This window comes from Carcharhinus amblyrhynchos, chromosome 9 (genome assembly GCF_965287045.1).
Source record: "Carcharhinus amblyrhynchos chromosome 9, sCarAmb.v2.hapA, whole genome shotgun sequence".
Classification (NCBI taxonomy): Eukaryota; Metazoa; Chordata; class Chondrichthyes; order Carcharhiniformes; family Carcharhinidae; genus Carcharhinus; species Carcharhinus amblyrhynchos.
Window position 1 is genome coordinate 69,151,427 of NC_137332.1, and position 20,072 is coordinate 69,171,498.

The 20,072-nt window shown below is 42.8% G+C and overlaps 1 protein-coding gene across 1 annotated transcript in view; it reads left to right on the plus strand.

The window, feature by feature from the left end:
* The first annotated feature begins 4,557 nt into the window (after positions 1-4,557).
* plpp6 (phospholipid phosphatase 6) overlaps positions 4,558-20,072 on the plus strand; it is a 28,548-nt gene continuing 13,033 nt past the window's right edge. Inside the window, exon 1 of the mRNA XM_080195892.1 lies at positions 4,558-5,103. Coding sequence (XP_080052018.1) covers positions 4,632-5,103 — 472 coding nt within the window. The 5' untranslated portion in view covers positions 4,558-4,631. The remainder of the gene's footprint in view (positions 5,104-20,072) is intronic.

Below are 20,072 nucleotides of genomic sequence, written 5' to 3' on the forward strand. Positions count from 1 at the left end.
TCTGTGAAGAGTTTGCATATTCACCCCGTGTCTGCATGGGTTTCCTCTGGGTGCTCTAGTTTCCTCCCACAGATGTGCAGGGTGGGTGGATTGACCATGCTAAATTGATCCTGAGTGTACCCGAACAGGTGGCAGAGTTTGCTGACTAAGGGATTTTCACAGTAACTTCATGTAAGCCTACTTGTGACACTAATAAATACACTTAAAACCTCACAGTAACCTACATTGAAATCCAGCTGCCCCACTTTTGGCCTCTCATTTAATCAATCAATGTTTCTTTGTAACTTTATGCTACCGTCTACATCACTTTCTATGCCAACAATTTTTTGGCGTCAGCAAATTTGGATATATAGTTATACTGTCTCAGTCATTAATAAATACAACGAATAGTTGAAGCACCAACACATATCATTGTAGGGCACCATTAGTCAGACCCTTCCAATTTGAATACAGAGGCATTATCCCAACTTTCTTCCACTAAGTAACCAATCTCCCCAACCAGGGAGTCATTTTCCTTCAATTCCGTGAACTTTAATTTTAACAAACAGCCTTAGTGAAATCTTATTGAATGCGTTCTAGACATCCATGTGAACGACATTCATAGACAATCCCCTGTCCACTACTTTAGTTGGGCGGTTGGTTAGCTCAATTGACTGGATCTCTGATTAGTGATGCAGAGTGATGCCAACAGTACGGATTCAATTCCTTTATTCATGAAGACCTGCCTTCTCAACCTTACCCTTTACCTGAGATGTGGTGATCCTCAGGATAAATCACCACCAGACTGCTCTTTCCCTCAAAAAGGAGAGCAGCTCATGGTCATTTGGGCTTATGGTCTTTACCTTTAGTTACTTGCTCAAAAAATTAAATTTGGTTGGTTAGATATGATCTATCCTTTACCCGTCCATATTGGCTCCCTCTAATCATCTCACATTTCTCTAAGTTCACCATCAATCAGTCTTGAATTATAGAATCCAATAGTCTAATGGACTAATAGCTTATCTGTAAGTTCTTGGTTTCTCTTTCTATCTGACAAATCTGTTAGTTTTTTGAGGAGGTAACAAGGAAGTTAGATAAAGGAGAACAAGTGAATGTGATTTACTTAGATCTTCGGAAGACCTTTGACAAGGTGCCGCATTGAAAACTGTTAAATAAGTTAAGAGCCCATGGTGTTAAGGGTAAGATCCTGGCATGGATAGAAGATTGGCTGACTGGCAGAATGCAGAAAGTGAGGATAAAAGGTCTTATTCAGGATGGCAGCTGGTGACTAGGGGTGTGCCTCAGGGGTCAGTGCTGGGATCACAAGTTTTCACAATATACATTAACAATTTGGAAGAAGTTTGCAGATGATACAAAGATATGTAGAGGGACAGGTAGTATTGAGGAAGCAGAGGGGCTGCAGAAGGAATTGGACAGGTTAGGAGAGTGGGCAAAGAAGTGGCAGATGGAATACAATGTGGAAAAGTGGGAGGTTATGCACTTTGAAAGGAGGAATGGAGGCATAGACTATTTTCTAAATGAGGAAATGCTTTGGAAATTAGAAGCACAAAGCGACTTGGGAGTCTTTGTTCAAGATTCTCTTCAGGTTAATGTGCAGGTTCAGTCTGCAGTTAGGAAGGCAAATGCAATGTTAGCATTCATGTTGAGAGGGCAAGAATACAAGAGCAGGAATATACTTCCGAGGCTGCATTAGCCTCTGGTCAGACCCCATTTGGAGTATTGTGAGCAGTTTAGGACGCCAGATCTATGGAAGGCCTTGGAAAGGGTCCAGAGGAGGTTCACGAGAATGATCCCTGGAACGAAGAGCTTGTCATATGAGGAACGGTTGAGAAGTTTAGAAGGATAAGGGGGGATCTTATTGAAACTTACAGGATACTGCAAGGTCTAGATAGAGTGGACTAGGAGAGGATGTTTCCACTAGTAGGAAAAACTAGAACCAGAGGACACAACGTCGGGCTAAAGGGATGATCCTTTAAAACAAAGATGAGGAGGAATTTCTTCAGCCAGAGACTGGTGAATCTGTGAAACTCTTCACTGCAGAAGGTTGTGGAGGCCAGGTCACTGAGTGTATTTAAAATAGAGATAGATAGTTTCTTGATTAATAAGGGGATCGGGGAAAAGGCAAGAGAATGGGGATGAAAAAATTGTCAGTCATGATTGAGTGGCAGAGCAGACTCGAGTGGCTTAATTCTGCTCCTATGTGTAATGGTCTTATGGTCTTTCTTAAATAATGAAGTTATTTACAATTTTTTAGTCTAAAAGGACAATTTTTGAATCGAGAGAGCTTCAGAAGACAATGATGAAGCATTTGTAATTTCCTCATCTAATTTCTTTAAAACCCATTGACCTCATTGACTGTAGAATTTTCAGACTATAATGGTAAAATGTGCAAATTAAATGAAAGATAATTTTTCCTTTTCTCTCAATATAATGTGTTGTAGCACATAAACTGTCCAAACAGTTTTGCAAAAAAAGGTACAAAGTGTAAACTTGATGCAGTCATGAAATGAACCCAAAACGTATGCAGTCTAATGCAGAAACAAATCAATGGAGCACGTGCAGGTCTGTTAGAGTGGTAGTTTCTGGTGCTTTGTGTATTCATTGGGAATGCGTATTGTATTGCTTTCAATATTGATGTTTGCAGGTCAGTGCTGCAGAATGAATTGCTGCAGCATATACATCTGCTGCAGCAATTAGTTCAATGCTAATCCATACATGTCTGCTGCTGCAGTTTTAGTGCTAATTGATGCGTGTTAGCTGCAATTTATTCACTACCAGTGAATGCGTATCTGTTGCTGCAGTTCAATACTAATACATGAAGATCTGCATGCTGCAGTTTACTCAGAGCCATTGAATGCAGTATACCTGCTGTTGCTGTTGACAATGACTGCAATGGCTTGGCAGTGAATACAAGATACTTGCAGTTGCAGTTTACAGTGCCAGTGAATGCAATGGGTTGACAGTGAATGCCATGCATTTGCAGTTTATTCAATGCCAGTGAATGCAGTGGGTTGACAGTGAATGTGGGTTGACAGTAAACGCAGTATACTTGCAGTTTATTCAGCACCAGTGAATGCAGTGGGATGATAGTGAATGCAGTGGGTTGACAGTGAATGCAGTATATTTGCAGTTTATTCAGCACCAGTGAATGCAGTGGGATGACAGTGAATGCAGTATATTTGTAGTTTATTCAGTGCCAGTGAATGCAGTATATTTGTAGTTTGTTCAGTGCCAGTGAATGCAGTGGATTAACAGTGAATGCAGTATATTTGCAGTTTATTCAGTGCCAGTGAATGCAGTGTGTTGACAGTGAATGTAGTGGGGTGACAATTAATGCAGTTTATTCAGCGCCACGGAATGCAGTGTGGTTTCAGCGAATGCAGTAGGTTGACAGTGAATGCAATATACTTGCAGTTTATTCAGTGCCAGTGAATGCAGTGGGTTGACAGTGAATGCAGTGGGTTGACAGTGAATGCAATGGGATGACCGTGAATGCAGTATATTTGTAGTTTATTCAGTACCAGTGAATGCAGTGGGTTGACAGTGAATGCTGTGTGATGACAGTGAATGCAGTATATTTGCTATTTATTCAGTGCCAGTGAATGCAGTGTGATAACAGTGAATGCAGTGTGATGACAATGAATGCAATGATATGACAGTGAATGCAGTATATTTGTAGTTTATTCAGTGCCAGTGAATGCAGTGGGTTGACAGTGAATGCAGTGGGTTGACAGTGAATGCAGTATATTTGCAGTTTATTCAGTGCCAGTGAATGCAGTGGATTGACAGTGAATGCCGTATATTTGCAGTTTATTCAGTGCCAGTGAATGCAGTGTGATAACAGTGAATGCAGTACATTTGCAATTTAGTCAGTGACAGTGAATGCAGTGGATTGACAGTGAATGCAGTGTAATGACAGTGAATGCAGTATATTTGCAATTTATTCAGTGCCAGTGAATGCAGTGCGATAACAGTGAATGCAGTATATTTGCAATTTATTCAGTGACAGTAAATGCAGCGTGATGACAGTGAATGCAGTGTATTTGCAGTTTATTCAGTGCCAGTGAATGCAGTGTGATGACAGTGAATGCAGTATATTTGCAATTTATTCAGTGCCAGTGAATGCAGTGGGATGACAGTAAATGCAGTGTGATGACAGTGAATGCAGTATATTTGCAATTTATTCAGTGACAGTGAATGCAGTGTGATGACAGTGAATGCAGTATATTTGCAATTTATTCAGTGACAGTGAATGCAGTGGGTTGACAATGAATGCAGTATGATGACAGTGAATGCAGTATATTTGCAGTTTATTCGGAGCCAGTGAATGCAGTGTGATGACAGTGAATGCAGTATATTTGCAATTTATTCAGTGACAGTCAATGCAGTGTGATGACAGTGAATGCAGTATATTTGCAGTTTATTCGGAGCCAGTGAATGCAGTGGGTTGACCGTGAATGCAGTATATTTGCAATGTTAATACAGACAGGTGTTGCTGTAATTTGCATACCCGGTATGATTGGCTGGGAGGTGTGATTGACAGCGGCCTGGCCCCGCCCCGCTGGAAGATGGCGCTGGGGGGAGGGCTGTTGTGAAGGAGGCTCCGCTCCTCCCTCCCTGAGAGCAGCAAGATGCCGGCTCACTCCCCCAAGTCCCGCAACCGAGAGCGGGAGCCGAAGAGCGGCAGCGGGGGGAGGCTGGACTTCCTGGTGCTGAGCCGGCCGCCCGCCCTGCTGCAGAGAGCGGCCTCCGAGCCCCCCTCGCCCCGGCACCGGGCCGTGCAGCAGCTGGAGGGGGCGGGCTCGGCCCTCCGCCGGGACTCCGGTTCCTCCTCCGGCTGCCCGCCGCCCGACGAGGACTGCATGAAGCTGAACCCATCTCTGCTGGGCATTGCCCTGCGCTCGCTGCTGGCCATCGACCTGTGGCTCTCCAAGCGGCTGGGGGTCTGCGCCGCCGAGGACTCGGCCTGGGGCAGCGCCCGGCCCATCATGAAGCTGATCGAGGTGTCGGGCCACGGCATCCCCTGGATAGGAGGCACCTTGTACTGTCTGTACAAGAGCGACAGCATCGCCGGCCAGGAAGTGCTGCTCAACCTGCTGCTGGGTGAGTCCAGGACACACAGTGCAGCTTTAAATCTCCATCGCCTGACCTTCCCAGGGTCCGGTCAACCCAGAGGACACACATTTCACACATCACTGCCAAAAGAACACGAGGGGGAGGGCGATGACATTTATTTATAAGTGTCACAAGTAGGCTTACATTAACACTGCGATGAAGTTTTTATGTAAATCCCCTAGTCGCCACGCTCCGGTGCCTTTTCGGGTACAATATAGGGAGCATTTAGCATGACCAGTGCACCTAACTAGCATGTCTTTCAGACTGTGGGAGGAAACTGGACCACCCAGAGGAAACCCATGCAGATACAGGGATAATGTGCAGACTCTGCATAATGTGGGTATGCTGGCGTTGGACTGGCGTAAACACAGTAAAAAGTCTGACAACACCAGGTTTTAGTCCAACCTATTTATTTGATAATATACTCACAAGCTTTCGAGGGACACCCTCTTCGTCAGGTGAATGGAGAGTTCTGGCCTCAGACAGAGCATATAAAGCACAGACAGTTTAGAGATTACTGATTAGAATGCGAATCTTTACACCTAACCTGCTGTTCAAGACCTGAAGTGGCTGATAATGTGAGTGGAAGGAGCACTGATCAAGGTTAGGTGTAAAGATTCGCATTCTAATCAGTAATCTCTAAACTGTCTGTGCTTTATATGCTCTGTGTGAGGCCAGAACTCTCCATTCACCTGACGAAGAGGGTGTCCCTCGAAAGCTTGTGAGTATATTATCAAATAAATAGGTTGGACTAAAACCTGGTGTTGTCAGACTTTTTACTGTGACTCTGCATAGCCAGTGACCCAAACTGGGAATTGTACCTGGGTCCTTGGCACTGTGAGGCAGCAGTGCTAGCCACAGTGCCACCATTACTGATCTTTTTATTTTTACGCAGCCTATTTAATGATGTGTAATTTTAGCCAGTGCAAACTTTTAACATTTTAAGAGTGGCATAACTTACTTTTATTTCGAATAAAGTGAATTTGGCATTTGAGTGTGATAACCTTACGTTAATATTATTATTCTGCTCATCTCACAATAAATCTAACGATGTATATGCTGATTTATTGTCCAGTTCCATTGAATGTCGTCGAGCATTTAGATTTCAAAACAAGCTTCTTTTGACTTGCTTAAGCCTCCTTGCTGTCTGTTACTCAACTCTGCTAAAGGTGGAAAGGTAGTTCTGCCCCTTTTCAAAAAGCCTCCTTTACAGGGCACCTGTTAACAGTCTCCAGCCTGTGGAAAGGAAATGTTCTGGCAGCTGATTTTGCATTATCCTTTGCCTTACTGTCCTCAAGATGATTTCAAGATGACAAGTGAGGAAAAAAATGAAATGAACAGTGACATGCTGCTTGTGCAGTCATTGAAAATTCAAGGAATAAATTCATTTATGTTTGTTACAGTCTAGAAACAAAAGGGAAAAAAATGTGAAACCAGCTGTGCACCTTTTCTGGAAACTGAATATTAGTGTAGCATTGGGGTAAGTTTTAGTGAATGTCACAAAGTTTTGTTTAATAGATTAGTTGCATTCATAAATCTATTTTGAGCCATTATTAGATTCAGTGCAGATTTGAACCACTAAACTTGTGGGTAACTCTCACATGCCTTAAGGCATGTATTTCTGCCTATTATGCAGATACAGTGGCAGAGTGGTTCTGTAATTGGAATAGTAATCTAGAGGCATAAAAGAATTATCTCGATTGCAGCTGGTGAACTTAAATTCGTTTTTTAAATAAATGTGAAATAAAAAGCTTGTCACGGTAATGATCACTGTGAAACGTATAAATTGTCAGAAATCTGTCTGGTTCACTAATGCCCTTTAGGGAAGGAAATCTGTTGTCTTTACCCTATCTAGCCTTTATGTGACTCAAAATCCAATTCAGTTAGGTTCACCGAGGCACTGGACATGACAAAGGCAAACAACCCAGTCAATCCTCTCACTAAGTTAGCCTCAGAACTAGCTGTGCCCCCAGTCAAGCTGTTTAAATACAATTACAACACCTATCTGACAAAATGAGAAAAATTGCACAAATATGTGCTGTCCACAAAAATTAGGACAAATTTAATGTGGCTAATTATTGGCCTATTAACCTCACCTCAATAATCAGCAAATGATGGATGCCATCAAATAGCACGCACTTAACTGCAGCCTACTCACCAATGCTGTGGTTTGTGTCAGAGCGCTCAGCTGTAGGCCTCGTTATAATTTTGGACTCAAATGTGACCAAAATAATTCCAGAAGTGAGGGGAGAGGGATTGCCCTTGTATATTCAAAGAAGCATTTAACCAAAGGTGGCACCAAGTAGCCTAAGTAAAATTGAAATCACTGATTGGAATCATATCGTGCACAAAAAAGATAGCTGTGATTGCTGGAGACCAATCATCTCAGCCCTGGGGCATCAATGCAGGAGCTCCTTAGGCAATGTCTTTAGCCCAACCATCATCAGTAACCAACCCTCCGCCATGAGATCAGAAGTATGATTGCTTGCTGATTTCACAGTTCATTTACAATTCCTCAGATAAGGAAACAGTCTGTGCCCACATGCAGCAAGACTGAGACAACATTTCAGAACCAGGCTGACAGGTGGCAGGTAACATTTGTGCCACACAAGTAATGACTATCTCTAAAAAGTGAGTCAAACCATCTCCCTCTGACAGTCAATGTTTTTACCAGAATTGAATCCCCCACATGAACATCCTGGAGATCACCATCAACCAGAAACTTTACTGGAATGTTCATATCAATGCTTTGGCTACAAGAGCAGGTCAGAGGCTGAGTATTTTGCAGTGAGTAACTTGCCTATTAGTTCCTCAAACCCTTTCCACTATGTGCAGGACACAAATCAGGAGAGTGCGGAGATGCACTCATTTGCTTGTCTGGATGAGTGCATCTTCAACAACTTTGAACCATCCAGAGAAAAAGCACCCATCCACCTCAAACATTCAGTTCATCCACTGGAGTACTGTGTGCAGTTTTGGGCGCCGCACCTGCGCAAGGATATTTTGGCCCTGGAGGGAGTGCAGAGGAGGTTTACTAGGCTGATACCGGAGTTGAGGGGGTTGAGCTATGAGGAGAGGCTGAATAAACTAGGCTTGTACTCGTTAGAGTTTAGAAGAATGAGGGGAGATCTCATTGAGACGTATAAGATGATGAATGGGATGGATAGGATAGAGGTGGAAAGACTCTTCCCGCTCAAAAAAGACAGTAGGACTAGGGGGCACAGCCTCAAGATAAAGGGGGGGCGGTTCAGAACGGAGTTGAGGAGGAACTTCTTCACTCAAAGGGTGGTGAATCTCTGGAATTCTCTGCCCGTTGAAGTGGTGGAGGCTGCCTCGCTAAATATTTTTAAGAAGCGGGTTGATGGGTTTTTGATAAGAGAGGGGATTAAGGGTTATGGGGAGAGGGCGGGAAAGTGGAACTGAGCCACGACAGATCAGCCATGATCTTATTGAATGGCGGGGCAGGCTCGAAGGGCCAGATGGCCTACTCCTGCTCCTATTTCTTATGTTCTTATGTTCTTATGTTCTTATGTTACTGATGCACCGTGTCTGTACTGCATCCATATACAAAATTATTTATACACTGTTCATAGCGCAGCATCTTCCTAACCTGTGAGCTCTACCACCTAGAAGGACAACTAGAACTGATGCATGGGAATACCTTTATCTTCAATTTCCCCATCAAGTCTCTCTCAATGCTTGTTTGGCCATTCTTCATTGTCACTGAATCAAAATGCTTGAACTTCTTACCAAATAGCATTATGAGTACACCTGCATCTTTGGACTGCAGCAGTTTAAGAACAATTAGGATGGGCAAAAAATGCTCTGCACGCATTCCATAAGTGATTTTTAAAAATTCTGGTCAAAATATTGTTTATCATTGCACGTCATGATTTTTGAACACCTTCATTAAATTTTCCTTTAACCTTCTGTGCTCTAAGGAGAATATCTCCAATGTATTCAGACCACCATAACACTTCATTCTCATAACGTTCCAATAACTTTCCTTTAACTCTACAGCCTTAACAGTCATCGTGAATTGTGGTGCCCAGAGTTGTCACAAGCTCCAGCTAGAGGCCTTAGCAGTTTAGCAATTTTTGTTTTGCCTGTGCCTCTGTTCGTAAAGTCAAAAATCATGTAATCTTTATAACAGCTTTCTCAACTTGTTCTGTCACCTTCAAAGATCTGTGAATGTACAGCCTCCAGGTGTCTTTGTTTATGCATTCTCTTCTATTTATTTGCCTCAGAGAATGTTAAGTTGACGAGGCAAGTTTAGTTGAATATTAAAGAACTTTCTCTAAACTCAACCCAGCCGTTTGCAAAAGTTGGAAGCTTGATAACTCTTCTCCCATCTTTCACAATTTATAGCTACCCTCTCACATACCAATGCAAGATAACTGCAATGACTTTGCACTGCTTTAGTCAGGATCAGTGCATTTGAACACAGTGCCAGGGAGCTCGGTTCAATTCCGGCTGTGGGTGATTGGAAGAATGCACGAATTCCACACAATGTCTGCGTGGGTTTCCTCTGGGCGCTCTGGTTTCCATCCACAGTCCAAAGATGCGCAGGTTAGGTGGATTGACCATGGTAAATTGCCCCTTAGTATCCAAAGATGTGTATGTACGATGCATTAGTCATGGTGAAGCTACAGGGATAGGGTAGCGGGAAGGGTCTAGGTGAGATGCTCTTTCAGAGAGTTGCTAAGACTTGGTGGCCCAAATGGCCTCTTTCTGCACTATAGGGATTCTTTGATTAACATAGAACACTACAGCACAAACAGGCCCTTCGGCCCACGAGTTGCGCCAATCACATCAACACCTACCAATCCATAGACCTATCTATAACCCCCAATCCCATTAAATCCATATACTCATCCAGAAGTCTTTTAAAAGACCCCAGCGAGTTCGCCTCCACCACCACTGACGGCAGCCGATTCCATTCACTCACCACCCTCAGTGAAAAACTTACCCCTAACATCACTTCTGTACGTGCCTCCCCGCACCTTAAATCTGTGTCCTCTCGTAGCAACCATTTCAACCCAGGGAAATAGCCTCTGAGAATCCACCCTATCTATTCCTCTCAACATTTTATAAACTTCTATCAGGTCGCCTCTCAACCTTCGTCTCTCCAGGGAAAAGAGTCCCAGCTCCCTCAACCTAACTTCATAAGGCATGCCTCCCAGTCCAGGCAACATCCTTGTAAATCTCCTCTGTACCCTTTCAATAGCTTCTACGTCCTTCCTATAGTGAGGCGACCAGAACTGCGCACAGTACTCCAAGTGAGGCCTGACAAGGGTCTTATAAAGTTGCAGCATTACCTCCCGATTCCTAAACGCAATCCCTCAATTAATGAAGGCCAGTACACCATACGCCTTCTTGACCACATCCTCCACCTGCAAGGCCGATTTAAGAGTCCTGTGGACCCGGACCCCAAGATCCTTCAGCTCTTCAACACTACTAAGACTCCTGCCCTTGATAGTGTACTCGTTCATCCCATTGGTTCTGCCAAAATGGACAACTACACATTTATCCGCGTTGAAGTCCATCTGCCACTTCTCCGCCCAGTCCTGCATCCTATTTATGTCCTGCTGCAACTTTTGACATCCTTCCAGACCATCCACAACACCACCGACCTTCATGTCATCAGCGAACTTACTAACCCATCCCTCCACTTCCTCCTCTAGGTCATTTATGAAAATGACAAACAGCAAGGGTCCTAGAACAGATCCCTGGGGCACTCCACTGGTGACTGACCTCCATGTAGAAAAAGACCCATCCACAACCACACTCTGCCTTCTGCAGGCAAGCCAGTTCTGGATCCACAAGGCCAAAGCCCCTTGGATCCCATGCCCTCTCACCTTCTCAAGAAGAAGGTTCTTGAATTACCTGGATTTCCAAAGCAGGAGTTTAAATTATCTTTAAAATATTGATGCATGCCAACTCCAGTGTGCAGGCTTATTTGTTTAATTAATAGCCACTTCTGTAGAAAACATTGGCATTTCTCGTTCCTTGGAAGTGTGAAGTGTTGGCACTAGAGATTTTGCTAAGATTTTCACTAAATTTCGATTTCCTAACATCAAAGCTCCACTATAAAGTGGTAGAAACCATTAGATGGTACTTCAATATTTTTATCAAGAACTTTCTAAATCAGTGGTTTAAAACATTTGCAAAATATCACTTTTAATTAAGTAACATTTCAACCCTCCTTGCTTATGAATTGAAATTGTTTTAGATGCAGAAACAACTAGCAGCTTTTAATTAGATGTTGACACACTGACAAGAGGACTAACCATTCAGAATAGCACTTTCATTCAGAAAAGCATGCTGGAGTAGTTCTACTTGATGATCTAAACTGAATAAAGTGCTCTTACTTTGCAAAGCATATGGTTGTCATTTATTCATATACATGCTGATTTTAAATTGAATATGCACGTCAGTGATTGGAGGTTTAATTCCACCTGCAACTTTTGGCCTGTGAGGAGATTTCTTCAGTAGTGTGAATTCTGTTTGCTGCGTTATCACAGTTTTTGTATTGGCCGTATCAAAACGGTTGCTAGTAAGCATATTTGAACCTGTTCAGTTGCAAAATATGTCAGCAGAGACACTGACTGTTTCTGGGATATATTTGTGAATATCAGCAGTTCTCCAATCTCCCCTCTATTTCTCATGTGTAGATTTAAGTGATGAATTATCAGGCTGTTTTGTCTGTGATGGGATTTGCAATAAAGCTTAATCATGTTCTTGACTAATAACCACACAATTACCCCTTTAAAGCAGAAGTTGTTAAATAACAATATAAAACAGAGCAAGAGTTGTCCATTTGGCCCTTTTGAACTTGCTCCACCATTTGAGAGGAGAAGGGCTGATCAACCACAGCTCCACTTTCCCATCCTATTGCAAATAATCTGTCGATTCCTTAGTATCCAAAAATCTCATTCAAGGATTGACTGTCCACAGCCTTCTAGGTTAAAGAATTCCAAAGATTCAGAACCTTTTGAGTAAAGAGATTTATGCTTATCTCTGTTATAAATGGCTGGTCCCTGGTTCTGAAACTGTGATCCCTAGTTCAAGGCTACCCATCAAGCCTGTAAAGCCTTTTAATTTTATGTTTCAATAAGGTCACCTTTCATTCTTCAATATTTTTGGAAATATAGCTCTAGTCCAATGTGTTTCTTACCTGACGACAGTCCCGTCATCCTCTGAATCTTTGCACTCCTTTCAAGGCATGTATACCCTTCCTTGGGTAAAGATACAAAAACTATGCACATTACTTCAGATGTGGTCTCACTAAAACCCTGTATAAGTAGTAATAGACTTCCTTACTCTTGTACTTTAATCTCCTTACAGTAAAGACCAACTTATCATTTACCTTCCTATTTGCTTGCTATATCTTAATGCTAACTTAAGAAATCCCAAATTTGTTTGAAAACTAACCTTTAATAATTTCTCACCATTTTTAAAAAAAACTGCTTTGAGTTTTACTATCAAAATTGATGACTTTACATTTTAGCACATTATAATCCTTCTGCCACTTTCTTGCCCACTCACTTAAACTGGCAATATCTCTGCATTCTTTTCTCAGCCAATTTTCCCACCTAACTTTGTATTGTCAGCAGACTTCAACACACTACACTTGGTCCCTTCATCTAGGGTACAGATCTAGATTATAAACAGCTGAGGCCCAAGTACTGATCTTTGTAGTTCTCTGCTAATTGCAGCCTGCCAACCTGAAATGTTCCATTTATTCCTGCTGCTCTTGTTTTTTAATTAACCAATCTGCCGATATAATATCCTGAATCCCATGAGCCCTGCCCCAGTGTATTAACATCCCGTGTGAGCAGTGCTCCGAAAGCTCGTGATTCCAAATTAATCTGTTGGACTTTAACCTGGTGTTGTGAGACTTCTTACTACTTCCTTATTAAGAAATAGGAGCAGAAGTAGAGCATTTAGCCCAATTAGCCTGCTCTGTCTTTCAGTAAGATCATGGCTGATTGTGGCATTAACTTCATTTTCCTGACCACCTGTTTCTCCTCTTTCCCCACTCCTGACAAATAACTTTTGACTCTCGTGCTTCAAAAATCCTTTCTAAGTCAACGTTGAATTTATTCAGTGACCCAACTTCTGTTGCTGTCTGGGATAGGGAATTCCAAAGATTAACAACCCTCTCTCTATCTTAAATGGAAACCACTTATTTTATGCCCCTTTTTTCCTAGATTCATTTCTATCCCCCCCCCCCCCCAACTTACTTGAGGGGAAATATTCTCTCACCTTCTATCCTCAGAATCTTTAATGTTCCAGTTAGGTCACCTCTCATTCTGAACTTCAATGAATACAAGCCCAGACTCCTCAACCTTTCCTCATAAGTCAACCCCCTTCACCCCACGAATCAACCTAGTGAATTGAAGTATCGTGGCCAGTTGTATCACACTAATCCAGGGGAAGTCAACTTCAATTCAGGTCACGGATTGAGCATGGATTATTCTGCTGTGTATAGTTTAGTACTATACTGGGGAAGTCTTGCTAGGTTATTGAGAGAGCATTTGGAGGTTTCTACATTAACTCAGATTGGCCATTTGTAATGCTGAATTATACTTTTGCACTTGTTCTTCACTTAGTGTTAATTTCTATTTAGACCAGAAGGATAATGGGAGTGTCATTCATTCACTCAACTTTGAAATTGACATTGATGCTCAGACTGCTGGACAAGGTGATCTTGGACTTGCTTTGCTGCTTGTTGGCTGTAATGAGTTAAAGCAGTATCGGATAAGAAATAAGTCACCGAACACAAGATGGGGCAAATGTGCAAAATAGATAAATTATAGCTTCAGATGCTGGCAAGAAATAATAATCTTATTTTACAAACTTACATGCTTAATTTTTCAGATAATTTGGCAAGTTACAATATACAGACTCAGTTTTTTGATATTCAAATTAAGGTAAGTTTACATAAGAAATAGTTTCACAGTTTTCAGATCCAGTTTAAATAAGTGTACCAAACTGTGGTGTGGAATCTACCATTTCTTGCCCTGCATTCCCCTGAAGTCTCATATTTTAGGAGGAAGAATAAGCAGGTCACGTATCCCTCAGAAAATGTGTCTAAATGGAGTAGAGAAGCAAACAGAAATGAAGGCTGACAAATCACTAATGACACATTCATAAGGCTATTTACAAAAAAAAACACTTTGGTCCATTTCTTGAGGGATAGAATAGAAAAGCAGAGCATTTATGTTAAACTTGCTTCATTCGACCATGCATGGACTAAGTAATGGGACAGTTTATAGACATAAGGAGGATTGGAGAAGGTGTAAAGAAATTTTTACCCTAATTACACTAGAGCCGACAGGTTATACCAATTAGGAAAGAATATACTGGAGCACTTTACTCCAGAAAAAAAGACATCTTTAAAATTATGCAAGCATTTGTTAGGATGAACAAGGATGATTTCACTTGTCTTGGAGACTAAATCTAAGGGATATAAATATGAGATAGTCGTGAATAAATCAATAAGGGAATTCAGGAAAAACTTTACCCAGGAAGTGGCTAAAGTGCAGAACTTTCTACCACACAGTAATTCAGGCAATTAGCAGACACATAGATATGAGGGAAAAGGAATAAAAAGATATGTTGATGAGGTTGAGATAAAGGAAAAAGTTCATGTGGAGAATTAACACTGACATGGAACCCATTGGGCTGAATGGTCTTTTACTGTAGGATAAAAGCTATAATTTATTTACTCTACACATTTGTAATTTGTACAGTTCTTGCATCAATTGGATTGAAGTTAATCTACCCCATTGCCATGTTTTTGGACTTTTGATTTCTGTTTTCATTTATGGAAAGAATTTTGGTATTGACTTGTGCTTGATAATGTGGTGAGTTTGTTTAAATATAAAACAAATGCCACAGGTATAGAAAATGTTGTAGTGCTTGTTACTAAAGAGTCATTCATAGGCCTCAACTAATATACTTTCAAATCTTACCAAGGCAGTTTGAGAATTTGAATTCAGTTTTAAAATAAAATCTGAGAATAAGCTGGTATTAACTTTAAAAACAGAAGTGAGAATGAAGCTGTGGAATCATCATAAATACAACATGTGGCTAACCAGTGTCCTTTAAGGAGGGAAACCAACTGTCTTTACCTGGACTCGCTTATGTGAGACTGTAAACCCACAATGGGGTTGACATATTGGCTTGTCTGGAAACAAAGATGGCACCTATCAGTTGAGGACAGCTAGAGTGGGCAATAAATGTCAGCTGCTACAGTGATGTCCACCTCTTAAGAATTAATTTTTCAAAAGATAAAAGCCAGGTGAAATCATAGGAGCATAGGAACTAGAAGCAGGAGTGGGCCATTCATTCCTTCGAGCCTACTTAACCATTCATTTTGATCATGGCTGATCATCAAATTCAGTATCCTGATCCCTTCCCCCTTCTCCCATATCCCTTGATCCCTTTAGTCCCAAGAACTATATCTAATTTCTTCTTTAAATCAGACAGCGCTTTGGCCTCAACTACATTCAGTGGTAGTAAGTTCCACACATTCACCAACCTCTGGGTGAAGAAATTTTTCCTCACCGCAGTTCCAAAAGGTTTACCTCTTATCCTCAAACTATGACCCCTAGTTCTGGACTTATCCCACCACTGGGAACATTCTTCCTGAATCTACCCTTTCTAGCTAATCCTGCTAAAATTTGGTAAGTTTCTATGAGATTCCCCCTCTCTCTTATAAGCTCTCTGAATATAACCCTAAGTCTCTCCTCGTATGACAGATTGGCCATCCCAGAAATCAGCCTAGTAAACCTTTGCTGTACTCCCTCTACAGCAAGGACGTCCTTCCTCAGATAAGGGCACCAAAACTGCATACAATACTCCTGGTTGGCCTCACCAATGCCCTGTACAACTGCAGAAAAACATCCCCATACTCAAATCCTCTCACTTGAAGACCAACATACCATTTTCCTCCTTTACTACCTGCTGTACCTACATGCTTGCTTTCAGCGACTGATGCACGAGGACTCCAAGGTCTCATTGAGTATCCACCTATCTCAAATTAACCCCCATTCAAGTAATCTGTCTTCCTATTGTTGCTATCAAAGTGGATAACCTCATAATTATCCACATTATACTGCATCTGCTATGCAGATGCCCACACATTGAGCCTATCCAAATCATGCTGAAGCATTTTTTGCAGCCTCCTCACAGCTCACTTTCCCATCCAACTTTGTATTATCTGCAAATTTCCCTCGGTCAGATCATTGAGATATGTGAACATTTGGGGTCCAAGCACAAATCCCTGCAGAACCCCATTAGTCACTGACTGCCAATCAGAAAAAGACCCATTTATGCCAACTCTATGCTTCTTGTCTGCTAAACAGCTTTCTATCGATCTCAAGACATTACCTGCAATCTCTCGTGTTTTAACTTTACACAGTAGTCTGTTATGTCATTGAAAGTCTAAATTAACCACATCCGTTGATTCTCCTCGGTCAACTCTACTAGTTACATCCTCGGAAAATTCCAATAGATTCAACAAGCATGATTTCCCTTTTGTAAATCCATGCTGACTTTGTCTGATTATACCACTGCCTTCCAGATGTCGAGTTATGAAATCCTTGGTAATACACTCTAGCAACTTCCCCAGTATTGACATTAGGCTCACTGGTAGAACAAGAACAAAGAAAATTACAGCACAGGATCAAACCCTTCGGCCCTCAAAGCCTGCACTGACCATTCTGCCCAACTTAACCAAAACCCCCTATCCTTCCAGGAATCATATCTCTCTACTCCCATCCTACTCATGTATTTGTCAAGATGCCCCTTAAAAGCCATAACTGTATCTACTTCCACTACCTCCTCTGACAGCGAGTTCCAGGCACCCACCTGTGTTTAAAAAAAAATCTGCCTCGTACAACTCCTTTAAACCTTGCCCTTCGCACCTTAAACCTGTGCCCCCTAATAATTGATTCATCCACCTTGGGAAGAAGCTTCTGACTAACCACTGTATCCATGCCTCTCATAATCTTGTAGACTGCTATCTGGTCTCCCCTCAACCTCTGTCGTTCCAGTGAGAACAAACTAAGTTTCTCCAACCTCTCCTCATAGCAAATGTCCTCCAAACTAGACAACATTCTGGTAAATCTTTTTTGTCCCTTTTCCAAAACCTCCACACCTTTGGTCTATACAAAGAACAATGAACAACACAGCACAGGAAACAGGCCCTTTGGCCCAACAAGCCCGTGCCACCATTTTAACACTGTGAGTGCCTTCTTCTACCTATGACGTTTGTCTATGTCTATTGGACTCCACAATAAAGGAATTATAACCAGATTGAGGGACACCTAATTTAGGGACAATTTGTTAACATCAATCAGCCTAAGAGCACGTTTTTGGGGTGTGGGAGGAAACTGGAGCACCTGGAGAAAACCCATGCAAGCATAGGGAGAATGTGCAAACGCCCACAGACACTGGCCCAAATCCATGTATCTGCACAGCAAACAGTGATAGTCACTGAGCTGTCATGTTGCCCGTCAGTTGGTCCAGTTTAAGCGTACACTAATGACGTGAAGCACTAGGCAACTCTCGAAGCAACATCCGAGAGCAGCCCTCGCACGACCCACCGCGTGTATGCCCCTTGTTGAACAACAAGGGGAACAAATCACCTGTGGATGTAAAAAAAAAGACATCAATCAACATACACAACGTATACAGACATTCACGGAATCCCCAGAAACTCAAACGTAAGACAGTGAGCCATAAAATAAGTTGGACGGTCCATAGGAATCTATTGATTCCCAGGAACGTCCTGAGGCTCTTGATCCTTATTTAGAGCAATCTTTTGTATCCCTCCATTCCAATTCTGCTCATGTGCCTATCTAGGTAAGCCTTAAACAACTCTAGCATGCCTGCCTCCACCACCCAACTTGGCAGTGCATTCTAGGCCCCCACAACCCTCTGTGTGAAAAACTGCCTTCTAACATCTGAATTATACCTCGCCCTTCTCACCCTAAGCCTGTGGCCCCTTGTAATTTTTGTGTCCAACCTGGGAAAAAGCTTACCACTGTTCACTCTATCTATACAGCCGCAGCAAGACCTCCCTACTTTTATATTCAATCCCCCTCGCGATGAAGGCCAGCATCCCATTCGCCTTCCTGACCACCTGCTGCACCTGCAAGCTGGGTTTTTGCAACTCATGCACAAGGACCCTGAGGTCCCTCTGCACCGTCGCCTGCTGCAGTTTTTCTCCACGTAAGTAATAATCCTTCCGACCATTATTCCTACCGAAGTGGACCACCTCGCACTTGCCAACATTAAATTCCATTTGCCATTTCCTGGCCCATTCGCCCAGCCTGTCTAGATCCTTCTGTAGACTCTCACCACCCTCCGCACAATTTGCCTTTCCACCAATCTTGGTGTCATCAGCAAATTTCGACACCCTACACTCGGTTCCCTCCTCCAGATCATCTATATAAATGGTAAATAGCTGAGGCCCCAGCACCGACCCCTGGGGCACTCCACTAGTCACCATCCACCAATCCGAATAGCACCCATTGACACCCACTCTCTGTCTCCTATTTGACAACCAGTCCTCTATCCACGCTAACACCCTACCCCCAACTCCATGCCCCCTTACCTTCTGCAATAACCTCTTGTGAGGTACCTTGTCAAACGCCTTCTGAAAATCCAGAAAGACCACATCCACCGGCTCTCCTCTATCCACCGCCCTAGACACATCCTCATAGAACTCCGGTAAATTTGTCAGACACGACTTCCCTTTAACGAAACCGTGCTGCGTCTGCTCCATCAAGCAGTTCCCCTCAAGATGCCTCGCTATTTCCTCCTTGATGACGGATTCTAACATTTTACCTACAACAGACGTTAAACTAACAGGCCTATAATTCCCCGCCTTTTGCCTGGCACCCTTCTTAAACAACGGCGTAACATTAGCCGTTTTCCAATCTTCCGGCACTTCCCCGGAATCCAGCGACGTCTGGAAAATAACCACCAAGGCATCCACTATCGCCTCCGCCATTTCTTTCAGGACCCTCGGATGCATTCCATCCGGTCCTGGGGACTTGTCCACAATCAGCCCCTCCAGTCTGTCAAGCACCACCTCTCTAGTAACAGTAATGTCATCGAGACCCTCCAGTCCTACCACCTTTCCATCTCTAACATCCGGCAAATTATTCACGTCCTCCTCCGTGAAGACCGAAACAAAAAAGTTATTCAAGACCTCAGCCATTTCCCCATCCCCTACCACTAAGTCCCCCTTCTCATCCTCTAAGGGACCAACGTTCACCCTAGCCAGCCTCTTCCTTTTTATATATTTATAAAAACTCTTGCTATCCTTTTTTATATTAAGCGCTAGCCCAGCTTCATAGTTTCTCCTACCCTTCTTTATCAACTTCTTTGTCAATCTTTGTTGACATTTAAACCTCTCCCAATCCTCTTCTTGCCCACTACTCTTAGCTACTCTAAACGCCTCCGCTTTTAATTTAACACTTTCCTTCACCTCCTTCGTTATCCACGGCTTATTACCTCTCCTCCTGCGGTCCTTTTTGACCATCGGAATAAATTTCCACTGAGCACCAAGAAAGATCTCCTTAAAGATCCTCCACTGCTCCTCAGCAGACCTACCTTCCAACGCGCTCCCCCAGTCCACATTCGCCAATTCTTCTCTCATCCTACCGTACTCCCCTCTGTTCAAACAAAGGACGCGCGTCCGGGAACCCACTTTGTCCTCCTCCATCTGCGCCAGAAACTCCACCATACAATGATCACTCTCCCCAAGAGGATCCTTCACCACAAGTTCCCTAATTCTACCCGCCTCATTACATAGCACCAGATCCAAGGTAGCTCGCTCCCTCGTCGGCTCCAACACACACTGTTCCAGGAAACTATCCCGGCAGCATTCCAAGAACTCCTCTTCGAGCCCACCACGTCCAACATGGGTCGACCAA